Here is a 10,000-nt window from a genome sequence, read left to right on the forward strand (position 1 = left end):
TTGACTCTGATGTATTCTTCATCTGATCTGCTAACACAGGTAACACATGATGCTAACACAGGTAACACATGATGCTAACACAGGTAACACATGATGTGCTAACACAGGTAACACATGATGCTAACACAGGTAACACATGATGCTAACACAGGTAACACATGATGCTAACACAGGTAACACATGATGTGCTAACACAGGTAACACATGATGTGCTAACACAGTAACACATGATGCTAACACAGGTAACACATGATGCTAACACAGGTAACACATGATGCTAACACAGGTAACACATGATATGCTAACACAGGTAACACATGATGCTAACACAGGTAACACATGATATGCTAACACAGGTAACACATGATGTGCTAACACAGGTAACACATGATGCTAACACAGGTAACACATGATGCTAACACAGGTAACACATGATGCTAACACAGGTAACACATGATATGCTAACACAGGTAACACATGATGCTAACACAGGTAACACATGATATGCTAACACAGGTAACACATGATGCTAACACAGGTAACACATGATGCTAACACAGGTAACACATGATGCTAACACAGTAACACATGATATGCTAACACAGGTAACACATGATGCTAACACAGGTAACACATGATCTGCTAACACAGGTAACACATGATGCTAACACAGGTAACACATGATGCTAACACAGGTAACACATGATGCTAACACAGGTAACACATGATATGCTAACACAGGTAACACATGATGCTAACACAGGTAACACATGATGTGCTAACACAGGTAACACATGATGCTAACACAGGTAACACATGATGCTAACACACCACATGCTGATACTGAAGAGGACAGCAGTGTGTTGGAGCTGAGCTGGAAGCCTCTTGTCTCCTCCAGCTCCATCTGTCAGTGTTTCAGTGGTTTCTGTTTTCCTCTCCAAAATACAGTAACTCCTCTAACCAATACGCTCTATAAGCCCCGCCCCCTTCCACTTTGTCATCACTGTGGTTCTTCTGAGCGACACTGAGCTGCAGCTTCACTCCACACTGATTTTCTGATTGCAGCCATTTCAACTTAAGTTGTGGAAAGACATTAGTGATTAACTAACGCATTTAAGACAATTATTGATTAGAGACATTTCAAATTAAGAATTAAACTCCTGCTCACTTCACTGTATACAGGAAGTTTCTAATAGAAATCCCAAAACCGGGCAACGTGCTTGTAGTCCTTTGTAGTTTTTCTCACTCTGCACATTCAGAAGCTGATAGCTTTCACTGATGAAAAAAACATTGTTGTCTTGCAGCGACATGATGCTAATTGTGGCCTCAGTTATAGTAAAAGTTATTGTTTCCATGTGGATATAAACAGAAGACTGAAATATGTGTGTGTGTGTGTGTGTGTGTGTGTGTGTGTGTACCTTGTCTCTAGTAGTGTGTATGCAGCTCTGAGCGTCCAGCAGCAGTCTGTCAGCCTGTCGCAGCTCAGCTCTCCTCTTCAGCAGAGTTTTCTCCACACACTCCACCTCCTCACACACCAACACACTCCTGCGCACACACACACACACACACACACACACATAAAATCAGAATAATAAACAAGACATATGAAAGAGAATAGAATAGAATAGATGTTTATTGTCCTCAAAGAGGAAATTTGTTTCTACAGCCAATACAGGTGAAACACAGATACACTGAAAACATCAACATGAGAAACACATACACATTATAAACATTATACATTTACAGCATAAACATACAACACATCAGGCAGTGAGAGGCAGTTGGAGGAGAGGCAGGAGTGTGAGTGTTTATTGAGGAGTGTGACAGCAAGGGGCACAAAGCGGCCAGACGGGAGCAGGACAGCGGTGAAGTGGACGGACACGGTCTGAGATAATTGTGGTGGCTTTGTGTCTAACTGCTTTTGAGTGTAGATCTGTGATTTTGATTGTTGGTAGGGCAATTATCTTTGAGGCTGTGTGAGGTGTTTTGAGGAGGATGTCAGAGTGAGTAGAAACAGATTAGGCCGTACAGCAGGATGGGCTCTATTATGCAAAGAGAGAAAGAGAGAGAAATACAGCATTTAGAGTGTGTTACTTGTAATGTTTGAGCTGTCACAGTGTGTGTGTGTGTGTGTTACCTGTGTCGTCTCAGGTGTGTGTGTGTGTGTGTGTGTTACCTGTCATCTCGAGTGTGTGTGTGACCTGTGTCATCTCTGTGTGCGTGTGTGTGTGTATGACCTGTGTCGTCTCAGTGTGTGTGTGTTTATGTATTACCTGTGTTGTCTCAGTGTGTGTGTGTGTGTGTGTGTGTGTGTGTGTGTGTTACCTGTGTCGTCTCAGTGTGTGTCGGAGCTGTTTGGTTTCCAGTCGGAGCTTCTTCTTCTCCTCCTCCAGTCTGTCTGCCTCTCTCTGGACAGACTCACACACACACCTCCCTGTCTGCTGCACACACACACACACACACACACACACACACACACACACACACACACAGTTAATAAATCAGTGAATCATATAAATCTTGTTTCATAACGTGAATCAAAACCTCGACAAAAAGTGATAATGAGCGGCTCAAAGTAGATTATTACTTATTACCTTACTTATAACATATCAGTTCTCATGTTATTCAGAGGATTAAGAATCATATGATATATAGTGATAATATACAACAATGCGCAGGTGTGTGTGGTGACTCTGACCATGTGTGTGTGTTCCGGGACGTTGCAGTGCAGCGCAGCGCTGCAGACTGCAGCTGCAGGAGAACCACAGAGGAGCCAGGCCGCTCCAGACAGGGGAGCCGGGCTGTCAGAGAGCCCAGGAGAGAGGCCCGCAGCTGGGCCAGGAGACGGCTGAGGAGTCCCTCCTCTGGAGCTACTGCTGTCAGCATCACTACCTCCTCCACTGTCCCTCCACTCTGAGAGGAGGAGAGGAGGAGGAGAGGAGGAGAGGAGAGGAGAGGAGGAGGAGAGGGGAGGAGAGGAGAGGAGAGGAGAGGAGGAGGAGAGGGGAGGAGAGGAGAGGAGAGGGGAGGAGGAGGAGAAGAGAGGAGAGGAGAGGAGAGGAGGAGGAGAGGAGGAGGAGAGAGGAGAAGAGAGGAGAGGAGAGGGGAGGAGAGGAGAGGAGAGGAGAGGAGGAGGAGAGGAGGAGGAGAGAGGAGAAGAGAGGAGAGGAGAGGGGAGGAGAGGAGAGGAGAGAGGAGAGGAGAGGAGGAGGAGGAGGAGGAAGAGGAAGAGGAGAAGAGAGGAGAGGAAAGGAGGAGGAGGAGAGGAGAGGAGAGGAGAGGAGGAGAGAGGAGAGGAGAGGAGAGGAGGAGGAGAGGGGAGGAGAGGAGAGGAGAGGAGAGAGGAGGAAGAGGAAGAGGAAGAGGAGAAGAGAGGAGAGGAGAGGAAAGGAGGAGGAGGAGAGGAGAGGAGAGGAGAGGAGGAGGAGAGAGGAGAGGACAGGAGCGAGGAGAGGAGAGGAGGAGAGGAGGAAGAGGAAGAGGAGAAGAGAGGAGAGGAAAGGAGGAGGAGGAGAGGAGAGGAGAGGAGGAGGAGAGGACAGGAGAGGAGAGGAGGAGAAGAGAGGAGAGGAGAGGAGAGGAGAGAAGAGGAGGGGAGGAGAAGAGAGGAGAGGAGAGGGGGAGGAGAGAGGAGAGGAGAGGAGGAGAGGAGAGGAGGAGGAGAGGGGAGGGGAGGAAAGGAGGAGAGAGGAGGAGGAGAGGAGGAGAAAGGAGAGGAGGAGGAGAGGAGAGGTACCTTAGTTGTAACTTAGTTGTTAGTAGCTGACTTCTGATTTGCCTCCAGTCTAAAGTGTCAGCTGAACACATTTCCTGCCTCCTGAATCCCATCTCACTGATCTGATGGTTTTGAACCTTTATTTCTCCAGAGGGTTGACTGAGCTCCTGCTTCATGTCTCACACCACAGAGCCGCCCAGTGCAGCCACCGTCTGCTACTGCTGGACACTGGGAGCTGTGTGTGTGTGTGTGTGTGTGTGTGTGTGTGTGTGTGTACCTGTCTCAGAGCCGGAGTGTGTTGGGGGATGTAGACCCAGTAACCCCCTCCTGTGGGAGGTCTGTCCCGCTGTCGCCCCCTGTCTGGAGAACTGAGGTACTGCAGCCCCAAACCAGAGTCCTGAGTCCCCAGGGAGCCAAGAGAGGGAGCCTGAGAGAGAGGATAATAATTATATTACAATAATATGTAGTATAATAATACTAGTACCATTACTTGTTGTTATAATACTATTATTTTAATACTGTTCTTGCGTTGGCAGTATTTTATCTTATTTTATTTATTTATCTTCCAATTTGTAATATCCATCTGTTCATTTTACTATCTTACTCTGTTGTTAGGTCAATTGTATCTGTTTTAGTTTGTTGTCCTTAGACACTTATTGTTGGCAATATTGTAGTAGTAGTAGCAGTAACAGTAGTAGTAGTAACAGTAGTAGCAGTAGTAGTAGTAGTAGTAGTAACAGTAGTAGTAGTAGTAGTAGCAGTAACAGTAGTAGTAGCAGTAACAGTAGTAGTAGTAACAGTAGTAGCAGTAGTAGTAGTAGTAGTAGTAACAGTAGTAGTAGTAGTAGTAGTAACAGTAGTAGTAGTAGTAGTAGCAGTAACAGTAGTAGTAGCAGTAACAGTAGTAGTAGTAACAGTAGTAGCAGTAGTAGTAGTAGTAGTAGTAACAGTAGTAGTAGTAGTAGTCAGCAGTAACAGTAGTAGTAGTAGTAGCAGTAACAGTAGTAGTAGTAGTAGTAGTAACAGTAGTAGTAGTAACAGTAGTAGCAGTAGTAGTAGTAGCAGTAGTAGTAGTAGCAGTAGTAGTAGTAACAGTAGTAGTAGTAACAGTAGTAGTAGTAGCAGTAGTAGTAGTAACAGTAGTAGTAGTAGTAGTAGTAGTAGTAGTAACAGTAGTAGTAGTAGTAGTAGCAGTAACAGTAGTAGTAGCAGTAACAGTAGTAGTAGTAGCAGTAGTAGCAGTAGTAGTAGTAGTAGTAGTAACAGTAGTAGTAGTAGTAGTAGCAGTAACAGTAGTAGTAGTAGTAGCAGTAACAGTAGTAGTAGTAGTAGTAGTAACAGTAGTAGTAGTAACAGTAGTAGCAGTAGTAGTAGTAGTAGTAGTAGTAGTAGCAGTAGTAGTAGTAACAGTAGTAGTAGTAACAGTAGTAGTAGTAGTAGCAGTAGTAGTAGTAACAGTAGTAGTAGTAGTAGTAGTAACAGTAGTAGTAGTAGCAGTAGTAGTAGTAACAGTAGTAGTAACAGTAGTAGCAGTAGTAGTAGTAACAGTAGTAGTAGTAACAGTAGTAGCAGTAGTAGTAGTAACAGTAGTAGCAGTAGTAGTAGTAGTAACAGTAGTAGCAGTAGTAGTAGTAACAGTAGGAGTAGTAGTAGTAGTAGTAACAGTAGTAGTAGTAGTAGTAGTAACAGTAGTAGCAGTAGTAGTAGTAACAGTAGTAGTAGTAACAGTAGTAGCAGTAGTAGTAGTAACAGTAGTAGTAGTAACAGTAGTAGCAGTAGTAGTAGTAACAGTAGTAGTAGTAGTAGTAGTAACAGTAGTAGCAGTAGTAGTAGTAGTAACAGTAGTAGTAGTAGTAACAGTAGTAGCAGTAGTAGTAGTAACAGTAGTAGTAGTAGTAGTAGTAACAGTAGTAGTAGTAGTAACAGTAGTAGCAGTAGTAGTAGTAACAGTAGTAGTAGTAGTAACAGTAGTAGCAGTAGTAGTAGTAACAGTAGTAGCAGTAGTAGTAGTAACAGTAGTAGTAGTAGTAACAGTAGTAGCAGTAGCAGTAGTAACAGTAGTAGCAGTAGTAGTAGTAACAGTAGTAGTAGTAGTAACAGTAGTAGCAGTAGTAGTAGTAACAGTAGTAGTAGTAGTAGTAGTAACAGTAGTAGTAGTAGTAACAGTAGTAGCAGTAGTAGTAGTAGTAACAGTAGTAGTAGTAGTAGTAGTAGTAGTAGTAACAGTAGTAGTAGTAGTAACAGTAGTAGCAGTAGTAGTAGTAACAGTAGTAGCAGTAGTAGTAGTAGCAGTAGTAGTAGTAACAGTAGTAGTAGTAACAGTAGTAGTAGTAACAGTAGTAGTAGTAGTAACAGTAGTAGCAGTAGTAGTAGTAACAGTAGTAGTAGTAGTAGTAGTAACAGTAGTAGTAGTAGTAGTAGTAGCAGTAGTAGTAGTAACAGTAGTAGTAGTAACAGTAGTAGCAGTAGTAGTAGTAACAGTAGTAGCAGTAGTAGTAGTAACAGTAGTAGCAGTAGTAGTAGTAGTAACAGTAGTAGTAGTAGTAGTAGTAGTAGTAACAGTAGTAGCAGTAGTAGTAGTAACAGTAGTAGTAGTAGTAGTAGTAACAGTAGTAGTAGTAGTAGTAACAGTAGTAGTAGTAGTAGTAGTAACAGTAGTAGTAGTAGTAGTAACAGTAGTAGTAGTAGTAGTAGTAACAGTAGTAGTAGTAGTAGTAGTAGTAACAGTAGTAGTAGTATTTGTGTCCATGATGCTCTAAAAGTCTTTTCCACCCTTTCAAGAAGAAATTTCTGGGGGAAACACTGAATACTGGGACGTTTTTGCAAATATTTTTGGCATGAAAATGGTTAAAAATATTGAATATTGGCACAAAATATCGGCTATCAGAGAGCTGATAACCCAAAAACCTGTGTGTGTGTGTGTGTGTGTGTGTGTGTGTGTGTGTGTAGACAGAAGCGGTAGTCTTACACTGTGTCCAGGTGGTATGTAGTACCACTGGCCTCCGTCTCTGGTCCCAGTCCCGGTCCTCCCAGTCCCGGTCCTCCCAGTCCTGGTCCTGGCCCTGGCCCGGTCCAGCTGCTGTCTCAGTGTGTGTGTGTGTTGTTGAGCTGCAGTCAGCTCTGCTCTCAGCTCCTCCACAGTGTGTGTGTGTTGGTCCTGCAGAGTGTGTGTGTGTTCCCTCTCTCTCTCCAGGCTGCGTTTCACCCGCTCCAGTCCAGCCTGGAGGACGCTGCCGTCCCGCTCGTCCAGACCGTCCTGACACACACACACACACACACACACACATTTTCACACTTACATGATTGTTGTGATGTTTGTTCTTGTTATCATGAGGTATTTTATGATCAAGTGATACGGTTGATCATACAGTTGAACCTTTTTTTCAGTCAGCAGTTTGTATTTACAGTAAATCTTTTGTGACTTGAATGCAGCATTAGCACAATAAACTTCTATTTGTGTAAATGTGAATCATTTCGCCATTAATTAGAAGTCTGTATTACATTGTCAGTAAATGTTTCAATGTCTGTGAGAGTGTGTGATCATTCGTTCAGAGGTAACATATCTACTGACAGCCAAGCTTGAAAAAAAAACAGAAAAACAGAAAAAAAGAGAAAAAAACATCTTAATTTCCAAAATAATTTAAATGTGCAGAAATTTTTTTTTTCACATTCCATGGCTTTTCCAGGATTCCCATGACTGTACTGTATATATATATATATATATATATATATATATATATATACTGTATATATACACAGTGTGTGTGTGTGTACCTGCTCCCTCTCTCGGTCTATCAGCTCCACAGTGCTGTGCAGAGCGCTCAGCTGTTCAGCAGCTGATCTCAGCTGTTCGGCCGTCAGCTGGTCAGAGTCGGACATGAACCTGCTGAGCTGCCGTAGTTTCCTGTCCAGACGGCCGAGGGTTTTCTGATGAGCGGCGCTCTCTGAACGGAGCTGGACAACGGGACAGGCACACATTTTTTATTTCTTCATAGCATTGTGACTACAAATATTAATTATGAGGTGTACAAGTTTAGCATGACTTTTATTAACAAGGCAACTGTGCAAAAGTTCTGAAATAATTATAAGAATAAATGAGTTTTATTCCAAATAAAGGACCTTATTTTGAAAAACTATTTGACTATTTGGTACCTACTCTTACCTACCTACTCTTATGTAATGATTCCTGTCATGAAAAAACCCCCAACTCATTTTGGAAAAATATTGAAGTAATTCACTATTCTAAGACCTTTTCCTATCTAATACTAACATTGTTGAGAATGGAATTGGTTATTTTTCAACTATTGAGGGATGCATTTCAAGTAATATGCTTTGAAAAAAGGATGGTAAATAAATTTGGAAAGAAACTTTTATGATATATGAACACCTTGAGAGAATAGCTTGTGAATAAGGCCAGCTGCTCTGACCCTGACCCCTGACCTCTGACCCCTGACCCCTGACCCCTGACCTGAGCCAGCAGTGCATCTCTCTCCTCCTGGACGTCCTGTAGCTGCAGCTGGCTCTGCTCCAGCTCCGCCTCCTGACAGAGGATTAGAAGAGATTCAAACTTATAGTTTTGCTTGACTATGAGAGAGAGAGAAACAGTTTGATCCTATTAGAGAGTTACAGTTCATACTGACCAAGCTGTGCCGAATCTGTCTGTACTGGGTCTGTGAGCTCTGCAGTTTGTCTCGGAGTCTCTCCAGCTCCTCCCTCAGCCTCCACTGCTCCTCCTGATCCTGGTCCCGGTCCTGGGCCAGCTGGGCCTGTAGCTGGGCTACCTGGTCCTTTTCCTGGGTTAGTTGGGCCTGTAGCTGGGCTACCTGGTCCTGGTTCTGGGCTAGCTGGGCCTGTAGTCTGGCTATCTGTTCCTGGCTCTGGTTGTGGGCTTGCTGGACTTGCTCCCTGCTGGTCCTGCTCCCCTGCACCTCCCTGTAGAGCCGCTCCAAACTGCTGGACAACAAGTCCTCTGGACCTGCAGGACTGGGGGGGGCAAAGTAAGAAACAGAGAGACATGGAGAGACAGTTTGTGTGTGTTTTGAACAGAGTCCATACTGACTCCATGTTCCACCCTCCTCTGATACAGGAGAAGCTCACTCTGAGGTGAAGCTGGAATAACTTTGGACAGAGTCTTCTGCTGGGTGTTCCCGGCAAACCCTCACTACTCATCTGGGTTTACCGGGTCTGTCCGGCAGCCGCTCCACCATCTGATCCACCTCACCAGCTCAGCTCCTCTCTTCACCTGAGTCTCCAGAACATTTGGCCTCAAATCTAATGAAACAACTGCAAACTTGATCATGGACCTTTGGCCCAAGGAGCTCTGGTACCATGTTCACTGATGAACCTCCTTGTGTTCAAACATGGACTTCATTATGGATCCATGACAAGCACAGAAGTCCAATAACACGCCACCTGGGTTCAGATCAGGAGGCCGTTCCTCTCCATCCGTGTGTTGAAGTCTCCCAGTAGGACCGTGGAGGCGGAGCCTCTCCAGCGCCCCACCCACCATCACCAAGAAGGCAGAGTACTGCCCTGCCTCCTCTTTGTGATGATTTGTCAGTGGAAGTCATGCGGTCATCTCTCAACTGTTGAACCTTTCTCTGCCCTGTTTCCAAAGCAACACTTCCCATCCACCTTGCAGCCACTCCCCATTGACTTTAATGTAAAAAAGATGCTGGTAGTTCAAATGAAGAGGAATAGTGTGAACAGTATCCCATGGCTAAACTGAGCTTACAGCAGTAAGGTGAAGGTGAAGAACACATTATGGTGATGTAATGGTATGTTATCTATAGCCGTCCTGTAGTACTGTTACTAGAATAGTATTGTAGTACACTACAGTACTGGTACCTGTAGCTGTCCTGTCCTGTGGTTAGAGCCTCGGTCAGCTGCTCCAGTCGATTTTGAACCTTCTGAGGATCCAACATGGAGGTTCTGGTCTGGTCCAACTGGGTTCTGGACTGGTTTAACTGGGTTTTTGTCGCTTTAAACTGGTTTCTGGTGTGGTGTAACTGGGTTTTTGTGTGGTCCAGCTGGTTTCTGGTCTGATCCAACTGAGCCTGCAGGTTCTGGACTAGCTGCTGGAGAGAGGACTTCTCATCCTGCAGGAACACACACACACACACACACTTGTAGCTGCTGTGTGTGCTTCAATAAGCGTCCGTAGCTGTGTGTGTGAGTGTGTGTATACTGACCTGCAGTGTGTCAGTAGCTGACTGTAGCTGAGACTCTGCGTTCTCTCTGGCCTGTCTCTCTTTGTCTAGACCTGCCTGCAACGCACCACACTCC

At 44.5% G+C, this 10,000-nt stretch overlaps 1 protein-coding gene across 1 annotated transcript in view; it reads right to left on the reverse strand.

The window, feature by feature from the left end:
- Positions 1-2,324: 2,324 nt before the first annotated feature.
- Positions 2,325-10,000, reverse strand: part of LOC139917837 (uncharacterized) — a 12,865-nt gene continuing 5,189 nt past the window's right edge. Inside the window, exons 6-14 of the mRNA XM_078285032.1 lie at positions 9,907-10,000; positions 9,563-9,813; positions 8,356-8,698; positions 8,184-8,255; positions 7,490-7,669; positions 6,684-6,971; positions 3,993-4,142; positions 2,699-2,913; positions 2,325-2,438 (exon numbers count right to left, since the gene is read on the reverse strand). The exon at positions 9,907-10,000 is cut by the window's right edge and continues 2 nt beyond it. Of these exons, the coding sequence (XP_078141158.1) occupies position 2,438; positions 2,699-2,913; positions 3,993-4,142; positions 6,684-6,971; positions 7,490-7,669; positions 8,184-8,255; positions 8,356-8,698; positions 9,563-9,813; positions 9,907-10,000 (1,594 nt within the window). The 3' untranslated portion in view covers positions 2,325-2,437. The remainder of the gene's footprint in view (positions 2,439-2,698; positions 2,914-3,992; positions 4,143-6,683; positions 6,972-7,489; positions 7,670-8,183; positions 8,256-8,355; positions 8,699-9,562; positions 9,814-9,906) is intronic.

This window comes from Centroberyx gerrardi, chromosome 8 (assembly GCF_048128805.1).
Source record: "Centroberyx gerrardi isolate f3 chromosome 8, fCenGer3.hap1.cur.20231027, whole genome shotgun sequence".
NCBI lineage: Eukaryota > Metazoa > Chordata > Actinopteri > Beryciformes > Berycidae > Centroberyx > Centroberyx gerrardi.